The 20,982-nt window shown below is 36.8% G+C and overlaps 2 protein-coding genes across 9 annotated transcripts in view; one reads left to right on the forward strand and one right to left on the reverse strand.

Moving 5' to 3' along the window:
* LOC113236420 (uncharacterized protein ZK1073.1) overlaps positions 1 to 2,820 on the forward strand; it is a 152,991-nt gene extending 150,171 nt beyond the window's left edge. For all 6 annotated transcript variants that reach the window (XM_026472465.1, XM_026472466.1, XM_026472469.1 and 3 more), the window contains one exon: positions 2,335 to 2,820. In XM_026472465.1, the coding sequence (XP_026328250.1) occupies positions 2,335 to 2,523 (189 nt within the window). In that variant the 3' untranslated portion in view covers positions 2,524 to 2,820. The remainder of the gene's footprint in view (positions 1 to 2,334) is intronic.
* Positions 2,821 to 8,213: 5,393 nt separating this feature from the next.
* Positions 8,214 to 16,862, reverse strand: LOC113236979 (tubulin alpha-8 chain-like). Of its 3 annotated transcripts, none has more exons than XM_026473210.1 (10): positions 16,735 to 16,862; positions 15,708 to 15,933; positions 15,280 to 15,452; positions 15,003 to 15,131; positions 14,613 to 14,783; positions 13,822 to 13,962; positions 12,935 to 12,973; positions 10,407 to 10,622; positions 9,372 to 9,535; positions 8,214 to 9,023 (listed from the first exon to the last, which is right to left on the reverse strand). In XM_026473210.1, the coding sequence occupies exons 1-10, from the start codon at positions 16,735 to 16,737 to the stop codon at positions 8,894 to 8,896; spliced, it is 1,392 nt and encodes a 463-aa protein (XP_026328995.1). In that variant the 5' UTR covers positions 16,738 to 16,862; the 3' UTR covers positions 8,214 to 8,893. The 3 variants fall into 3 exon arrangements, with proteins under 3 accessions (XP_026328995.1, XP_026328994.1, XP_026328996.1); XM_026473209.1 differs by having other exon boundaries at positions 15,708 to 15,936; XM_026473211.1 differs by lacking the exon at positions 12,935 to 12,973 and having other exon boundaries at positions 15,708 to 15,936.
* Between the last annotated feature and the right edge of the window lie 4,120 nt (positions 16,863 to 20,982).

The raw sequence follows: 20,982 nt of genomic DNA on the forward strand, positions 1-20,982 counted from the left end.
CGAGTCAGCGCGACAAAATCTAAACCCAGTCGCCCGTGAAGGGTAGACGCAATACATGTTTCAATTTTGGTGTTGTTAATTTGTTTTATTAATATTGGTGTTGATTTGTTTTTTGTTAGTGTTTGTTATTTTTTTAGAAATAATATTTTTTCGACTTTTAGGTTTGGTGACTCGGATCACATATCGAAAGTGGCCGTTTCGCTTTGAATTTGTATCATTACTTTCTTTATTATATTCTTTGAAGTAAAGCAAAGCATTTTTAATTAATATGTCTTATTAATATTAAAGCATTTCATGGAATACACTTTTAACCACGATTCGTGTAAGAAATAATATCCTTAACTTTCTGAAATCATTGGATAGGAAGCGTTAATATATATGTTTGGCATTTGGAAATCAATTTATCAGCAAGATTATTTAATAAGAAATGAATATAAATTATTATAAAACATAAATCAGTAATTTTATTGCTAGTTGCGTAGGTGTTACGCTCCAATTACAGTCCTGAGTTTCCTTTTCACAACTGACCTATGTACACGCAACGTTTCGAAACTTCCAGGGCCTTTTACTTTTAATCGATGTTCAACCCATTATCACTCAGTGTTCACATATTATTGAGATTTCTTAGTGAAATAATTTCACTAGTTTTATTATTATATCTATTTTAGTTCGCCTCTCCCAAGGCCTAAAATATAATTTTGAATTTTTTATTTGTTATTATTATTAATATAAAGATTGAAGACATTGAAATTTCTTCGATAAAATATAATAAGAAAATCTTATACAGAATTCCAATAAAAAAAAATAAAAAAATAGGTACCATGTCATGCGCAATTGTACTAAAAATAATCTAGGATGATTCCTGTGACATTTCACAAAAATCTACACAACATAACCTTGTAACGACATGCACTAAACTTTGAAATGAATAAATACCCTTTGTTTGATTAAGCACATTAAATTAGAGTAAAAATGAGCGGATTTTTTTTTTCAAAAATGGCATTCATGTAGAATATTTTTTGTTTTTAAAATAGATGCTTGAAAGCAATGTTGGATGACGATGTTAACCAATACGTTTTATATCGAGAGGTAGGTGTTTATGGAGTAATCTGAATACAGAGCACTAAAAAAGCCGACCTCTAAAGTTCGTGAGAATCTAATCTATTGCCAAGTTTTATTGACATCGGTTACCGGAAAGTACCCTTAAAGGTGGGATATTTTCTTCAAATTTAAATAGGACCAATACCGAGGTAACCTTTTTCCAACAAAAAAAGAATCATCAAAGTCGGTTCACAAATGCCGAGTTATATACATATATATACAGAAAAATAATAGTCGAATTGAGAACCTCCTCTTTTTTTGAAGTCGGTTAAAAACTTAATTGTAGTTTATATGTAATATTGTTCTGTGTATGGTCCCCTGTGCATATTACTCTGTGAATGCATGGGTGATAAAAATAAAGAGAAGTCATTCCGCCATCTCCGTTCAACGAAAGAGGGAGTAGACGTACGCCGTAACCCTAGTTCCGCCCTTATGATGTCGCTTACCACCAGGCGCACGACTTGCTCGTCCAGTCACTTGGTATTATAAAAAAAGCTTGAAATTAACGAATCCATAGATAGCGTTGGGTAATTTTCGGAAAAATTTTATATAGTGTATAAATTTTTCAGGAAAAGCCTCTGAAATATTGGAAAAATATAATTCCAATTCTCATAGTATATTCAACGTCTAAATATATCTTTTAATGTTTTATTTAGGATAAATTACAAAATAAAATTGTATGAACATTGCTGAATGCATAATTTACTAAGCCCTCCATGCCTCCTTAGTTTATTTCCACAAATTCTCATAATACAGACAGTGCCCTGTCTAATGTGGAAAAATATTCAGAAAGTATTTTACTTTTTCGATAAATATGATTTTTCAAAATGGAAATTTTTCCTTGACCCAACACTATACATACGCATTTAGTAGCTATAGAGCTCCTCGTGAAAGATTTCGTCCAGGGAAGTAATGCCACCTTACCTATTTATGCCGCCAAGCAGTAATGTCAGCATTACTGTGTTACGGTTTTGAAGGGCAAGGGTGCTGGTGAAATTACAGGCACATGGGACTTGTCAACTTACGTCTCAGGGTAACGGGCGTAGTGGCAGATCCTTGCGATTTAAAACTCCGAGTGCTCTGCAACTGATATGGATAGGCGTGTAGCTTTCCATCAAGCGCACGGCTGGTTTGTCCCGTCACTTGATATTATAAAAAAAACGAGTAGATATGACGACTGGGCGACACTTTAAAATTTTCAAGTTTCTAACAATTCTGTTTCCCACGTTCCAGCCCGCCAAGGTAGCCCAGTCTCTGCTGCTCTTCTGCCAAGGCCAAGGCCTGCTGACCTCTCTGCCGCCACCCGGAGTGGAGCGCCGCATGTCGCGCGCCATGTCCATGGAGGAGTACGACAAGCCCAACATCCGCCGGCTTTCGCTCACGCCCAACTCGTCCGAGTCGCCGCCGCCGAGGAAAGTGTAGGTGACAGGACTCGCCGCGCTCTGTGTCCCAGAGTAGACGGCGGGTGTGATAACGGTTGGGTCGCTCTACATGTGAAACGGTTCTTATGTTATGCTTACTTTAAGATTAATTAGATTTCGGCGCTTTCTACTTCCTGCTGGCCGTCAAAAAGGTTTATAATAACATTGGAAGAAACTACTGCAATTTTAAAAATGCTTTTGTGGAATATACTATATATATTTTGGGGACACACATAGAAAATAGTCCGGCTAGACGGCAAGTAATTGTCGTTGTGAGACACACAGAAAAATGGTGGGGCTAGACTGCTAATTAAAAGATTCAGGCGTTACTTGCGGAAGTCCATAGTAATAAAAATGGCAATAAATTAATTTGCTAGTCCGCGAAACCGGTGAAGTTTAAATATTATAAGTTGTTGCGCTTGTTGAATAATCTTTCTTTTGAATTTTTTTTGTATATTTTTTATTTTATTTTTGTTTTCTTCGGCCGAGGTTCGTACAATCAACAACCCCTGAGGATGCCTCGTAGAGAGGCGAAACACGGGTCGGGTATATTTTTGGTGTCTATGACTGCACCTGACATTTATTTTATTAATTTTATGCAGGGGAAGGGTGTGAAAGTTAACTGCTTCAAAAAAATATTCAACACGATTAACATTCACCGGGTTCGTGGAGGAGCAAATTTACTTCCATTTTTACTGCAAATAATTGTTGTTGTGGGACACACAGAAAATAGCGGGGCTAGACTGCAAAGAGTTATCGCAGTGGGATACACAGAAAATAGTGGGGATGGACTGCAAAAAATTGTTGTTGTGGGACACACGGAAAACAGTAGAGCTACACTGAAAAGAACTGTTGTTGTTGACTATCAGATAATAGTGTAGTTAGATAATGGCTCTTATGGCTAATAGTCTCTTCCTCGAAAAGACATGCGTTTTGACTCAATTCTTAGTTGTGTTATATATTCAATTTATAATTGTAGAAGCGGCTTCTGGTGACGGTCAATAAATTCTTAGTAATTGTTAAGACACAACACAATAAAATTAATAGGGGAGATAAACACTACCAATTTACGGTTTTATTATCTTTTTATTCTTAGAAATACAACGGTTATCAAATTACAAGGTATGGGAAAGGAAAACCATTGTTTTCTATATTAATAATTAGTAATTTACAATATTATTATGATGCAGTCGTCATGAAAATTACGTGAATGTCACACAACGAATAGAGGCTGAAAATTATTGACTCTTAGTTATTACATAACAAATAGAAAATGTAAAACACTGAAATTAAATTCTTGTGAACAAAGTATTTGATTCATAGAGTTAAAAAAAGCCTTGGTAGATGGTTTGACCACCTCTCTAGCAGAGACCGTGGGTTTAAATCCGGACTCGCAACTCGTGAGTTTGTCGTAATTTATGAGGGAAATTTAATTTGAAATGCACTATAAGCTTCTCGGTGAAGAAAAACATTGTGTTGAAACATACATATATGTCAAATCTCGGAAAACGTGTTAAGTCGCCAACCCGCATTTTCCCAGCGTGGCGGACTATGGCCTAAACGACACGTATAAATAAGTTAATGATGATGATATAGAGTTCATTTTACTTTGAAAGTAATTGTTATAATGAGCCAGACAGCCCCGTCAATTATTTGATCTCTAAACAATGGAATTCACTCCGTGGCACACAGATCAGAATCAATTACCTCCGTGGCCGAATGATTACTACGATTTGGTTCGATTCCCGGGTTATATTTGTGTGAACTACATTTATTTCTCTCGAGTTTGGGTGTAATTTGTGGTTGTCTACCTATGTATGTGTCCATGACACCCGCGACACAAGGTTTGCCTAGAGCGGGAAAGGGTTTCCCTAGCGTGTGCGTAAAAAAAATTATAAAAGTAAATTTTTCAAATTGGTCTTACCGGGAATGGAACACGGGTTCTCCTCAGCCAGCGTTCAAAGTCCAAACCGTTAGGTAACGGAGCTCAATTGTACTGGAATTTTCTTTTTGAGATAGTAATAGATCCAATCTAACTTTGTTCTACGGGGAATGAATTTTTCCACTAATTCTATTATTATTATTGAAATATAATTGAATAGACCAAATGCGACAAAAAAGTCGCAATAGTTCTATAGGCCTACTCAAGAGAACTAGTTGGAACGAAGCTTTTCTGTAACTGTGATTTCACATATTATACTGGTACTCGGGTACACATGTTCGTTACTTATTAAGTTATTATTCGCTTAATGCACAAGTTAACCACTTGTCTAACACTGTTATTAGGTGCATTTCAATTCCTTGACTAAAATGTATCATTATCTTAGTAAATTATATTACGACATTAACTTTGAAAGAAACTTCCTGTAAATTATCAAAGGGTACATTATATAAGGTTTTCCAATAAGAACTTTGTTTTGTAAATCAAAATAAAACAATAAATTTAGATGGCAATGATTCAAAGTTTTATTGTTTAAAAAAAGTAAGGTTTGGCAATTATGAATAAAAAATGATATCTGATAAATGTCCATCACGGCCACAGTTACAGATGTCGATTCTTTCATCAAAAGTTTTTAATCACTTTTTTGGTGGGTCTACTTCGTTAATCACTTCACGAATGTTGAGTTTTAAGGCTGCAATCGATTCAATTGGCTCCGTATAGACTCGTCTTTAATATAACTCCATAAAAAAGAATCCAGCGGTGTTAAATCACATGATCGGGCTGGCCACTTAACGGCTGAACTTCGTGAAATTATGCGACCGGGAAACTTGGTTTGCAATAAATTCATTGTTTCGGTGGCTTGTGCCGTTGTTTGAAAGAATCGACATCTATGACTGTTCGTGGTGGACATTTATCAGATATTATTTTTCATTCATAATCGTCAAACCATACTTTTTTTAACACTATAAAAATTTGAATAATTGTCATCTAAATTTATTGTTTTATTTTGATTTACAAAACAAAGTTCTTGTTACAAAACCCTTTACATACTGCACTGGTGGATAACGTGGCAACGTGGCAAGTATTTTTTTTGGACGTACACATCTATAACTTAATTTTTCCTATTGGGTTGCTGGGTACATGATTGTTTTTTTTTTAAATCGCTGGCTTTGCAAAATGCATTTTGGGTTCAAAAAATTATTTATAAATTGTATAATAAAAGGGAGATACCAGCGCCATCTATTGATTAACGACGTCCACGTTCATGGATATGCAAAGTAAAAATGGTCACAGTGATTAGACCGTATATTTACTTATATTTGTTCGTTTACAGTAAAGTCAAAGAAAATTTGTGACATTTCGGACCATCATTTTTCGGATTCGGAACTGATACGAAGCTTATTTTTTTTTAAATATTTCGTTCTATCCCCCCGATATTTATTATTCGGGGTCAACTGATACGAGTCGGACGTAGTGAACAAACGCTCTTAAACCAAGAAATTTGTATTTCACATTCAAAGTGGTACTATACGTTGGAAGATGCTCAAATAAAGGAAAATTTAATTAAAATTAACTTATTATGTACTTTTAATTGTCGTTATAAAAATATATTTTTGTCGGCATGAAAGAGAAGTTGATTGGTTGGCGTCTTTTATGAAATTATTTAAACTGCCCGATATGCCAACCTAACCGTTTCACATTGTAGAGTTACTACTATCTCTCGATAATCTTCTGTTTCCTATCACGCGATTCACATTAGAATTTTACCAAAGGTTAAAATATCAGGCTATGTAGCGTCTGAAAAGAGTCCCATTGGCAAATATTTTATAAGTGTTCCATCTCGCTTTATACATATAGGATAGTACTATATGTAATTTCACAAAATGTAAAGGACCAAAACCTAATGATTTCAAGAGCCTATTGTATGCTAAATAAGCTGAACTAGCAATCCATATAAACGCCAAAGTGTGATAGTAAGGGAAGCCTTGAAATCGTTTGAAAATAAAATAATAACCCGCGTCTATTATCTGAATTGTAAAATTAAACAAAAAAAAACTGGGCTCAAACATTTCAAATGAAAGGTTGAAGTAAATCACAAATAAACATCATTACTTCAATGCAGTAATATGCCTTTGGCATAGTGACATCAGCGGAGTACTTGGTACTTGGTGTAACGGGCTGGTGTCCGCAACTCGACGACAAGGCGCCTATTTTGCGTGTGGATCAGCGGAGTATATTATACTAAACGTTAGGTTCACCATTTAGATCATTTTGATGGAACTTTGACAAATAATGATGACCAGACAAGCGAAACGATGGATCATCGAATGATATTTACTTACCGTTAAGTAAAAACGGGAATTAGGCTCTTGAAATAGAGGAAATCGGCACAGTTTTGTAGAAATCAAAAATGTTCAGAGTATACCTATTTACTATTTTTAAGAAATAAAATTTATAAAACGGTGTAGCCGGTTTGCTTTCTGGGACCGTTTACAGAATTGATATTTTGAAAGAAGGATTCTTGGCAAATGTTTATTACATATTACATGAGAAAAAACAAAAGTAAAGAAATTGCTTACGCAACTTTAAAACTGACTCCTGCCACAATGGTAAGTGCTGTAAGCAGAGCCCAAAATTGCCACAAGGGGATGTACGTTCTCGGTTGAGGATAGAAAGCAAACCGCTAGACTGTCAGATTTTGGAACTAATATTGAATGAAGCTATTTGTGTCAAAGTTGTTGTGTTGTGAGCTGAAGCTGATGGCTTGTTAGGGCACACGATCGCATTTTTAGCTGGAATCTACAATTCTCCCAAAAAAAAACCCGATCCATTATTCGGCAACTAAATTAAGGTACCTTCTAGTTATCTGTTAGTTGACTATTTTTAGCTTTTAATTAATAGCTTAAGGTTATCTTCTTGCAAAACGTTAAATTCAACAGGTCTGTGGTTAGAGCAGCATTTAGAAACATCGGTTACAACTGCCGACGCCTGCCTGTTGAGCCTAAGTATTTTGGTTTATAGTGTAAAATTTGTAGGTATCGTGTGCCGCTTTAACTACATGTGGCATGCATTTCGGTCTAGGAAAAGGGGCCGTTTATTGGTCATATTAGCACGTCATACTGATATGATTTTAACACCTTGTAAGCAAGAAAGGCCAAGCCAAAGAGATCTGCGTCGGATTCTTTTTGGTAAATTCAATAAAAGCTTTGTTTTGTATTTTGAGCGAGATTGTACTTTGTTATTTAAGTAGAGTATATTTGCCTACAGGCTGTTTGTTTAATGTTGATTAAGTATGACCACCAATACAAACAATTTCTTATTGGTCATCAGTAGGACATGCTAGCATGGCCACCAATGAACGGCCGCAAAAGCAAAATATTGTATTGTGCACGAACAGATTGCATAGATTTTATCATATATTATATTTGTAATCTTTTATAGCGATTGCTCTTTAGTATTTACCATAATGTAGGAAATTTGAAATAGGTATGATTATTTCTAATTATTTTTGTAAATTATGTAAAGTATGTTCTAAACTCTATGGATGTTTTATGTTCAGTACGTTTCGAGGACTTTCATGTACAAAGTTAGGTAATTTTAAGTGCAATATGTTTTAAAAAATATAATATCGTTAATATTAAAGAGAGTTTTTTTTTCCATGATTATATCAACGTTGTGTTTAAAAAGTAAAAACCGAGAGTGGAAGATGAACTGTACATTTTATTAAACAGACATAAGTGGACATTTAAGGTTTTCACGACATAAAACGGACTTGCACAAAACGACACACGATTACACTTAAAATAACACCGCGTCTCACCGCACTCTACCTACGGTCGCTACAAACGCTTGAATCTACAAAACACATTTTGTAAACTGTATATAAAAATAAAACTGAACCAAGCGTTTCTCCTTCCAGTATTTGCTAAAATTCAATTTAAAAAAGTTCCTCCAAAAAGTAAAAAACGTCGCAAGACTGCCCGAAGGAGAAACAAAGGAGAACGACGAGGGAGTTACACTCTGTGCACGTCGTCTCAAACCAGTATCCGACCTCAGCGGACCTTTTCGAACCTTTAAAAATTTTCGCAGTTCTGCCATATTCAATATTATAAAAAAATGCAGCCGCGGTTTTGTGGCGTCCGCCTCGGCCGCCATTATGGGCCGCGCAATGGCGCCATCTGTGTCGAGATCTCCGTAAAAAAAACTTTGGCACTCACTTTCAAATGTCGCACGGAACACTAAGGGGGAGGGAAACGGTGAATGCCGTCACTCAAATATCGTCAACAACATTGCACGTGTAGATCATTGAAACCCCGTGGTGTAACTTGGATTGGGCGCTGTGCGCGGTATTGGCGCTGGCGATAAGCGGGAAGGATGCGGAGAGCATGGTGTGACGTCACAGTTCCGCGTCCGTGACGCCACGTAGACGTCACAGCTCGTCGTCTCCGGGATGCATATCCGACGTTTCGATGGCCACCTCGTCGTAGTCCCTCTCCAGCGCTGCGAGGTCTTCACGAGCTTCTGAGAACTCACCTTCTTCCATACCCTCTCCAACATACCTAGAAAAGAAATTAGTAGTATATAATTATAATCTCATAGAAATAATTTCGGAACTCCGCCTTTTCGAACGCTTATCTTGATTCTTATCGCTGATCAAATAGATGGCGCTAAGTAAACCCGCGATGCGATTGTAATAATATTCGAAAACGCCAACAGATGGCAGTTATTGCATATTTCCCTGCCAAATATAATATTTGGCAACACTTAACTTAACACTTATATATTTATGTGTGCCTCGCCTGAACAAGTGCAATATTATTGCACTTGTTCAGGCGTTGATTATATGCAATAACATCAACACTAATCCGTATGATGGTTCTGGTGGAGTAATGAAGTTATGTACTAACCAGTGCACAAATGCTCTCTTGGAGTACATGAGGTCAAATTTGTGGTCGAGCTTGCCCCAGGCCTCGGCGATGGCGGTGGTGTTGCTGAGCATCGAAGCGGCGCGTTTCACTTGCGCCAGATCCCCGCCCGCCACCACTGACGGCGGCTGGTAGTTTATGCCCACCTGTAGATGAGGAAGCTGTTAGTCATGTTGGTTAGGGTTAGATTGGCTAGGTGGGCTTCGGTGGTCCAGCACTGCTGGTGCTAGAGAGGAACGGATCCCGTTCCGATTCGTAAGAATGAATTTTTACTAAATTTGTCCTAGTCACCCAGACTTCTGGAGTTATTTTCCTTGATCTGGTACGCACAGTATACAGGGTTTTCTATAAAAAAAAGTATGGAGCAATTAATGTTTAAAATGGAATAAATAAAATCTTGCTCCAGAAAATGTATTCACCAAAACGAAGCCTTACTTTCTCAAACTCGTATCTTATAAAGAGTGATTTTTCAGGAGATGGCAAAACCTTCCATTTATTTTAAATTTCTTATCAAGGGTGTTAATTTGGGTGCATTACTTTAAGAACAGATAAAAGCCAGTGTGTGAATATCATTGAGTTACAATTATATGGACGTCGGGTCCGCGCTAAAAAGTGTCCGAACTTATAGGGCGTTAAAATCGTACACAGAGCGTCATTCACGCTTTAGTCTTCGTTTGTTCGACTGACAGTGACAGCGAAACACGCAAAATTAGACAGTACTGCGATGACATTACAATTTAAATTCAACGTTTTAGCTTTTTCATATTCCTTTACAAGTCACTACGTTTAAATAGGTTGACTTAGGACATTTTTTTCGTGGTTTTTGTATTAGACCCGTCGTCCATTTATTTGTAAGTCAATGTTTAAGATAGGAGTTTAAGAAAGTAAAGCGACGAAATACTGTTGTCGATGCTATCGAAGGTTTAGGATCAGAAACAAGGTTTGAAGCAAATTGATACACGTTATGATACTTTAGCCAATGATACAATGATATTTGCGAATGATTTTCATCCTTACCTTGAACCCGGTAGGACACCAATCCACGAATCTGATGCCAGCCCTGCCTTTCATAGCGGCGATGGCGGCGTTCACGTCTTTAGGCACCACGTCGCCTCGGTACAGCAGGCAGCACGCCATGTACTTGCCGTCGCGAGGGTCGCACTTCACCATCTGGTTCTGTGGCTCGAACAGTTCTGCCGTGATTTCTGATACTGACATGCCTTCGTGGTAAGCCTGCAAAACAGGAACAACATAAAGTCAAGTCCTTACTACCAGGTGTAAAATGCTTCTATCTTGATATTTAAGACCCACGCTTTTATGGGGTGGAGTAGCAAATAGCGCCTTAATTTGCTCCTGATACGACAACTTTTTCTGACTATATCAGTTTTATTCTTTTCATCCATATAACTTCGTTGTATCATATGACTATAGTATCGTATTAGACGTCTTTCCCCTTCGATTTTCTGTCTTCAATAAGCTTCTCTTTTCCTGCACTATTAGGTCTGTCCAATTGATTACAACTAAAATCCATAATCTAAGAGGGTCGGTATCATAATGACCATATCTTTAAAATTACCTCATCAGCATAAGGACTAGATCGTAAAACGACCACCTTTGCAGAAAGACTTGCAATGACTTGGTAGCAAAATGACTAGGTATCGAAATGAAAATAAAGTTCAAAGTGGAACAAACTTCACTGTATGGGTACTTCCTGTGTACCATTTAAAAGCAAAAAGTTTTTATCGTATATTTTACAAATAGACACGAATATATACTTGCCACTTGAAATCTAGGTATCACTATTTGTGACGTTTAATGATCAATTCTTAAAGTGTATCATCGTTTTGTAATCGCTGCTATTGCAATCGTATTTGAAGTATATAAGAAAATGGACGCAATACATACAAAAATTACAGTTTTGTTCTCTAAAATCTAGTTATTATGCTACCTTGTCGCTTTACCATGTGGTCCATTAACTCAAACTCACTTTATTTCATAGGTAAGCATTATTACACTTGAAATCGTCACAATGGTTAAACTCTACCGCTAACGATACAGTTATTACGATATCTAGTCGATCTGCTACCAAGTCATAGTAAGTTATAGTATTTCTGCAGAGGCGGTCGTTTTGCGATCTATTCCTTGTGCTGATCAGGGCATTTTGAAGATATAGTCATTATGATAGCGACCAATTTAAAAATAGGTGAGCAGTTACACTAAGAATATATCTAAAGATTGTTAAGAGCAGGTTGACGTTGGGGTTTTCTATTTTATTATAGATAAGTATAAAAATAAATGGTCATCACACTCTCCAACAGCGTTCGGTCCGTATTAGTTCCCGAGTTCCGAGGCAAGTACTCACTTTATTGAGGTATTGCGCACTAAATTCCAATTCCATCTTCATAAGTGCATTGTTCAGGCCCAAACCAAGATACTTTCAAAAACCGCTGCTGCTTGTCCTCGCAAAGTGCAGTGTTGCTATAAGTATTACGCCAGGCGTTTTTAAGTTAGCAACGTATTGAAATGTCACCTTCCAACACCTTCAACACGTACTTAAAATTGTTTTTTCTTATTTTTATTTTTTAACCATTTTATCTTACTCCGAAGTATTTTTGAGTTTCACTGAAGCTCCTTTATGTCGGCGAATAATACCTCAGTTGAAATCATCATATTTGCGGACCGAAGTAACTACTGTGCGTAATCGCCTTTAGGGTGTAAACTTTAAAAAATTAACAAGGAATGAGGTTTGCGTGTCGGTGGGAAAGAGCTTCTATTCGAACAGCCCAACGCGGTACGCATTACGCACGTCTTTTGTAACCGTCGTCGTTTCGTGTCGTTTCTAACGTGTCGATAAGTGTAGTGACTCGTTACAAAATAATATAAATAAATTAAAAACCGTAACAAAATTTTAGGAAAATAAAGAAGTCAGGAGCTAGTGATAATTCAGATGCTATATATAAATGGGTAAAATTATTAAATTACAAAGAAAGTCTTTTTTTTAAATATAATAAACGTGGTAATCTATTGTCACCAATAACCTAAAGTTGGCTTTTCACGATGCGTGATTTTACTCCCACGACGACTGCGGTGATACAAGCATCGTACAGATGTTCTTCTAATGGTGCGTGTCCATCTGTGTGGGTGCGTGATTCGAAACTATTTGTCATACCAAAATGACGAGTTAAAAAGAACGTGGTTCAATCACTATATGCTTAAATAAAAACAAAATGATGAAAAAATACCACTCTGGTATATCGGATAGACGTCTCGCACCACACCTGTAGTTACTGACTCGTGGTGAATACGACGACGCACCACTACGGACGCGTCTGCATTACCGCGGACGAGTCTTCTTAGGTTGCGCCGGTGGGAGGTCGTGTGTGATACCTACTTACCTTTACGTCTTTACTTTGATACTTACGTGCATAAACACACTTTCTCAAATCTCACATTACCATTCTTACACTCAAATACACAATCTCTCACATTCATCTCCAGATTATATGTAAAATTAACTGTAATATAAACTTAAATATTTAACATACCTGGTTATAACTGTTTTGTAATGTGGAAGAGCGGGACTCCTGATACAAGTAAATACTTACTTAAAAGAACTGCCGAACCTAGACTATTGTAAACTAAGTAAAATTAAATATCACTAGTGCAATTCACGGCTTTACGGAAATATTATATTATTAATTTACATTTGCTGAGTGAATACATTTAGGAGGGATCTTTCTAGCCCTCACAAAACCAAGACCCCAAATAAAAATGTTAACTTAATCTGATATTTTACCTTGATTATTGGAATATATACGTTAATTTTTATTTAGATTTAGATATAATAGATATTTAGAACTTTATTAAAAGCTGATTTAAGTTCAGTTATTATTAGCAGCAGTAGAGCTCCTTGTGAAAGAGTTCGTCCAGGGAAGTACTGCCACCTTACCTATTTCTGCCGCAGTTATGTCAGCATTACTGTGTTCCGGTTTTGAAGGGTAAGGGTGCTAGTGCAATTACAGGCACATGGGACTTGTCAACTCATGTCTCAGGGCGACGGGCGCAGTGGCAGTGCCCCTTAGATCTTTGCGATTTAAAGCTCCGAGTAGCACTGCAACTGTTATGGACAGGCGTGTAGCTTACCATCAGGCGCATGACTTGCTCGTCCCGTCACTTGATATTATTAATAAATACATGAATTCCCTTATATTACGAAAGAAATAAGCTTTACGAGGTTTCACAAACACGGTAACGTTTCAGGACGGAGCGCGTTACAAAAACAAAAGCAACGCAGCTGTTTTAAAACATTGCTCGAATTTATGCTTAGGCGCTTAAAATGTTGCTCTATTCCACCTACCACTATCAATGTACCTTATTAAAACTGGATAATTATACTAGATAAAAGGAAATAAAAAAAAATTACATGTATCACCTTGTCGGCAGAGACGACTGGGGCATAGGCGGCAAGTGGGAAGTGAATGCGCGGGTAGGGCACTAGGTTGGTCTGGAACTCTGTTAGGTCCACGTTCAGAGCGCCATCGAAGCGCAGCGAAGCTGTTATTGACGATACCACCTGCACCATTTTTAAAATAAAGTTTAATAGTTGGGTGTTAAGCGAGAGAGGTATTAAAAATGAAAAACAAAGACATTTAGAAAGTCAGTCATTTTGGGAACAGGCATTTTTGAGGCTTGAACAATACGTTGAGTAGTACATAATGATATTCCGACCAAACCAGCCGGATGGATGTGACAAGAACAGAAAAAGAAATGCTTCGAAGGTTTGGTTATGTACAAAGAATGGATAGTATAGTTAATAGATTGATGGAATATAAATCCTGAATGCAGGTAAAAATGTCAGGAGGGGTAGATATTGACGTGCATATATCAATCCGATTGGGGATGTCCTTAAAAAGGTATAACCTTTAAATGGGAAAGAGACCGATGTGAATGGAGGTGAAATAACTTTGTCAGTAGCGTTAATCACATGCTCTCCAAATGACCTGTGGAAGCCGTGTATATAAAACTGGTTTTTCCGGATCGAAAACCCCATACATTTGACTTTTCGAATTAACGTTTAAAGCTCTTTTTACAGATCCTGTGGCCACAACCGACTTAAGCTGACTTTGAATCCGGAAAAAATAGTTTCATAGCCAACGTTTAGCAATTGGGAAATCCTAAGAACAGTAATATATATGTAAAACATTTAATTCTACTTAAACATACTTGTGAAATAAGCCTGTTTAGATTGGCGTACGAGGGTCGCTCTATCGAGAGCCGTCTTCGGCAGATATCGTAGATGGCCTCGTTGTCCACCATGAACGCACAGTCCGAGTGACTTATGGTAGCGTGTGTGGTAAGAACCGCGTTGTATGGCTCTACTACTGCTGTGGACACCTGAATGCAATGAGAAAAGATTGTGTCTGGACATCCGAATGCTGTTGAAAAATTCATCATAGAACGCCTTCCATTGAGTTAAAGAAAACCTATTGAGGATTAAGATAACACCGAAGATGACCTAGGACATTTATTATCAATAGTATAAAATTAGACCAAAGTCACACTGACTACAAAAAAAGCATGCTTGGATTATAGACAAGAGGGATGAAAACATACTTGTGGGGCGGGATATATGGCAAATTCGAGTTTGCTCTTCTTTCCAAATTCGTCAGATAGTTTTTCCATGAGTAACGAAGTAAAGCCGGACCCAGTACCACCACCAAACGAATGAAATACGAAGAAGCCCTGAAACAATTTTGTTTGCTTCGTTATATGTGTGGAGTTTCATATGTATAAGTGACAATACAATTAGTACAACTGTCCGCGACACTTGGTTATAAATTTAAAAAAAATACATCAATGACTGTCTAGAAAAATTAGTACTAAACGTTACCTGAAGCCCGGTACACTGGTCAGACAGCTTTCTGACTCGCTCCATAACAGGTCCAAGAACGTCACGCCCGGTGGTGTAGTGGCCGCGGGCATAGTTATTCGCTGCATCTTCTTTCCCGGTAATAAGCTGCTCTGGGTGATAGAGTTGGCGGTATTCACCTGAGCGCACTTCATCTAAAAACAGTGAAGTATATTTTACTATTGAAAAATGTAAGTTTTTGCCATAGTTTTTGTATTTTGAATTACGCAGTTGACAAATTAAGCAGCACTTGAAAGTACCAGTACCAGCTCTTTCGTCTTATGCTGCGTTCGTTAGATGTTGAAATTGGAAGAAAAGTTTAAGACCGTGATGAAACAAGAATTGTCGTTTCACCGTACTTCATTTTCGATGTACAAATTCACCGAAATCATAAAGTTTCCAAATCTTACCAATAACAGTGGCTTCCAGATCCACCATAACGACTCTGGGTACCATTTTTCCTCGGTCTGCCTCAGAAAAGAACGTGTTGAAGCAGGAGTCCGTGGCGTTGGGGTCCGATTCAAAGTAAGGCAGGGTTCCATCGGGGCGGATGCCATGTTCTAGGCAGTATAGTTGCCAGCATGCCACCCCCATCTGAACGCCGGCCTGCCCAACATGCACCGAGATGCACTCCCTCTGCTCGAGTAAAAAATGGAAACACGTTATTGCTCTTTGTGATAAAGTGTTAGTTAGAACATTTTATATTAGAAATAATATATGTTCAATAAAATTTTCTACGGATGATGATATGACGAGATGACATGACGACCTATTTACGATACTTACATGGAAATCTATTTCAATTAATTGTAATAAATAATAACTTAATTGTAATAAATAATAACTATCACAATATGCATGGAATTCACAACTTCAGTATAGATCCTTCATAAATATTTAAAAGTGTAACGCAAAAATTGTCCAATCAGATATGCCATGAGTCTGAACGCAGCAGACACAACTATGAAGGTAATAATTATACTCAAAGTATTTTCCATCTCGATAATCTCGATATTGTGAACACTAGGTTTCCTGGAAAATGAAACTAAACATATGACGATCTCAATTTGACAGATTTGATAAAGGTTTTTCGCTTGCACCTTTTCCACTTTTGAAATTGAAAGCTCCACAGATGTCATTGAAGGATAATTTGACACTTCAGCATCTTACGGCTCAAATATGATGAAATTGTCAGTGAAGATGGTACATACATGGAGATGAAAATGTTCTATCTAGTCCTACTAGACCATCGTTTTGACTGGCTCTAAAAACTAAATGTAAAATTTAGCAAGAAAAGTATAATTTGGGTACCGGAAATTTCGTTGTTATATATTTTTACCACACACCAGACCAATATGAGCCCGTGTCTATTTACTACAGATATCTACTTGTATTGGGAGGCTAAAAATATTAGATTATTAAACCAAAAACACTTACCATAATGATAACTTGTAATTTTAACGAGACCGGCGTAAAAATAAATACAAAAACTGATTTCGTACAAAAATTTTGACCAGACTGAAATTTAGAAAAAAATTGCGAATCACGCCGATATGATCGGCCGTTTGGATAAAATTGTCTTTTTATTCCATATTCGAATTTTATGTTTTGTCGTCAGTCTTTGACTGCCAGTGTATGGGGTTAAAAACTTTTTGGAAAACGAAAGCTTTGTTCAGTCTATAATAGGGTCTTTTTGATTCATTTACATTTTGACGGAAAATAAAGCTCTCCTATTTGAAACCTACTTTACAATAAATTAAACACATAAATGAATTAGTCGTATTAGCTCTCAAGTTGAATGTTTCTATCTGTTAAAAATGAACTTATCTTAACAAGGTGATATAAAAAATCACTCTCAGCTCTCTTAAGAAATCATATAATTGTTTACAAATATCGAAGTAAAGAATATGTAACTGCTGGAACGTTGTGTTACATTGATCTTAAGTATTTATTGCTTTTACCGATCGTTGTTTTTAATTCTTACACAAAAATGTAAGGTAACTGTTTTCGACGTTAAAAATACGAGTTCAACTTGTTTTTTAATTGATAATGAATTCAGAAGATACCAAAAAAATCACAAAGTTTCTCAAAATATTTTTTTTACTACGTCCATTCAGTCGGAAAAGTCAGTTTCTTTTGATTTTTATCAGAGACATTTCAATGAATTTGTCAAGAGATAATGACGACGGTATAATGTACAATTGTTTGGACTACATAAAAGAATATATCGTCGGCTTATTGCAAGAAATCATTAATTGCCATATAAATTATATGGTAATTAATGACTTCTTATAATAAACCGATGGTATTTTGTTTCTACAATTACTTAAAAAAAAACGACCTCATAAGTTTACTTATCCACTTTCGCTGTATTTGTTATATGATGGTTATTTGCCAAGTTTCATTTTAATGTATATAACTGTAATAATAAACGTATTCATCCCTTAATTGACCACCCCTTGAGGTGGGATATTTTTGTCAAACATGAATGCAACCACTACTGATGTACCCTTTTTCCAACAAAAAAAGAATAATCGAAATTGGTTCACAGACATCAGAGTAATTGCATAAAACACACACAAAAAAAAGCAAAATACATTTGAATAGAGAACCTTCTCAAAAAAGGCGGAGGTCTTCCTTTTTGAAGTCAGTTAATGAATTTCTTCTCGTCTCCCTCACAAGCTTGGAAACCTACGCAACCACGATACCATTCGCATTAACATGTTTCAATTATTGTAAAAATTATTTCATCTAAGAATTCTGTTTTTCATAATTCGTCTTCTAAAACAGCAAAACCAAGTACATGGTATTACCACTGGCATATAAATGGTTTGCAAAGGGCACCAAGTGGGGTCCTTGGGGGAGGACCCTGCTATTACGGAACAATGGGCTGGACCCCTCGCGTTGTAAGTCAATTTGCATTTCTGCGCTCGCGCTTGTTCCAACCTGTCTAGGTTTAATAAATTTGATTTCTTTTTGTATAAATAGTGTGCGGTAAAATTTCGGTATCTAAGATAAGCAGAGCGTTGTAAACTACATATAAATTATCTAAGAAAAGTAGAGCCTTGTAAACTACACGTAATTATTCAAGTACTTAGGTTTTCGCGATTACATAGGAATGAAACTATTTTTTTTTCAGTTGTAAATCTCGTACGTTTGTTTTGTCAAAGAAATCGCCATTTCGGGGCCTTTACAGGTCACGGCTGACTGACACAGTTAAGTTATCAAATAGTTTTCTAAATTATCTAAGATTAGCAGATCTTGTATACGTCACATAATTATGTCAACTCAAATAAGTGAAGCCTTGTAGACTACACATAATTAACTAAGCTAAGCAGAGCCTTCCATACTATGATATTTGACTTGTTTGTTTTTGAAATGAAATTTTACAAATATAAATGGCGTATCTATATTTGTTTTTTAAAACAGACCAAGTGTTTGTGTAATAACACAATAATAATTTACTAATTATTATTGTCTGTTTTTATTGTGTTGCTTATTAAAAAAAGTGTTTTTAATTTTATTTTCCAATTTTGTAAATTTTTTATGATACTAAATAACGGGACGAACAAGTCTTGGTGGTAACAAACACGCTTGTCCATGGCAGTTCCAGTGCCACTTAGAGCTTTAAATAGCAAAGATGCTAAGTCACAAATAGACAAGTCCCATGTGCCGGTAATTTCACCAGCAGCCTTACCCTTCAAAACGGGAACGCAGTGGTGCTCAAATAATTGTTTGGCGGCAGAAATAGGTAAGGTGCCAGTACTTCCTTGGAGGAACTATTCCACGAAGAGCTCTACTGTAAAGTTGGGAAAACTTTTACGAACTCGGCTTCCAAAATTCTCAGTTTCATCAAATTTTTGCCAGCATCCCTTACTATATTCACATGTCTATCGAAAGTATGCAAATACATCAACAAGTTCATACATAAATTCCTTATCATCACGCCTGTTTCGTTACATGTATAGGTTTTGTAAAGGTCTATTTTGAATATTTAATTGCGTAACATTGTCATTGTGGCGCGTGCAAACAAACCGTGGAGTGGCGATGTAATCGGTTCGACACGGCTTGCGTGGCTGAATGGAAGAGTTTTGGTTATACGGATGTTAAGGTAATTAATGAGAATACTTTTTGTCTATTGTGACTATTTTAATTTTTTTATGATACTCAGACGGGACGTACAAGTCGCGCACCTGGAGGTAAGGGACACGCCTGTCCATAACAGTTGCAATACCACTCAGTGTTTTTTAAATCACAAAGATCTGAAGGGCACAGCCACTGTGCCCGTCACCCTGGGACATAAATTGACAAGTCTCATGCGCTTGTAATTTCAGCAGCACCCTTACCCTTCATAACCTGAACGCAGTAATGTGAGCATTGTTGCTTGGCGGCAGAAATAGGTAAGGTAAGATGGCCCAAATACCGATGGAGGATGGTGGACCAAATTAAGGGATGAATCCGGCTTCGCACACTTTCCGGTGACCGATTTCAATAAAACTTTCTGTCATGTTATGTCCATCACCATTTTATTTAAAATAAATTAAATTTTCATAAATACATAGTGACGCTAGTGTAAACATGGTTTTCCATCGGCGAAGCGAGACGAGGCGAGACGAGAATTGAAATCTCGCCGACCTATTTCCACCAAAAATTGCCATTAATAGCTCGCGTGGTTGTGAGTAGTGAAGATTCAGTGCTGTTCAGTTCGTCTAGCAACAAGCACGCTGTTGAAGAAACTTGTCCCGTAAATTAATATTTTTAAAAATGTTATCGGAAGAAGAATCAGATGAAGTCATCTTTTACGATATTAATAGCCATCGCGAGTTCGCGCGAGAAATTGTGTTTCCGTTACAGAATATAATACTCCACGTAGGCATTAATATGGTTCAATATTACGCCAACTAATTTTTCATCTCTCGCCTGTTGATGTAATTCCACTTCCTTTATTTTTTTTCTATTCCACGAACTATTGCGGTCGGTATTTCTTTTTATAAAAAAGTTATTTTCGGCTTTTACTTAGACTATAGAAACCAGCTCATTTAGCCAGGACTTTTACCTACCAGCCTGTCGCTGTATTAATTGTAATATTGATTTTTATTGAACATCAAATGATGTTTATTTTATTTGTTTTGTTATAATTATGAAAACGATATTATTACAAAGAAAACTTTCTTCCATCGGACTGTATTGGAACCTGCGTCTGTTTGCTATTCTCTAACTTAGGGTTTCTTAACCTGTGGTTCATGGACCCCTAAGGACCCCTGCCTAACATAACAAATGCTTTTTATAAAAATTGGTATACTTGAAATATGTTGTGGTTAAATAGGTACTATGCCCGTGACCTTTTTGAATTTTCGCACCCGAGAGACGATCAACCGAGACGCGCGTCAATGTAACCCGAGAGCCTTTCTTCTTCTTCATCTTTTGCAGAAAGGGTTCTTAAGTTCTTTGACATTTTGAAAGCGGTCCACGACTAGAAAAAGGTAAAGAAACCTTCTTCTAACTAGTAAATCACAATCAAAGTAACCCAATACTCTGCAGTATTTAACACATTTAGTTTAGATTTAGCCTGTCTCTGGTGGATTTTGACAAATAACCGCCGCCGTCACAAAGGGTAGATTCGAGATAAAGTTATTATGGGAGATGCTATCACTGCGATTACCCTTAATGTGTTCAGATAACATC

This window comes from Hyposmocoma kahamanoa, unplaced genomic scaffold (genome assembly GCF_003589595.1).
Source record: "Hyposmocoma kahamanoa isolate Upper Pololo Valley unplaced genomic scaffold, ASM358959v1 92, whole genome shotgun sequence".
Lineage (NCBI taxonomy): Eukaryota > Metazoa > Arthropoda > Insecta > Lepidoptera > Cosmopterigidae > Hyposmocoma > Hyposmocoma kahamanoa.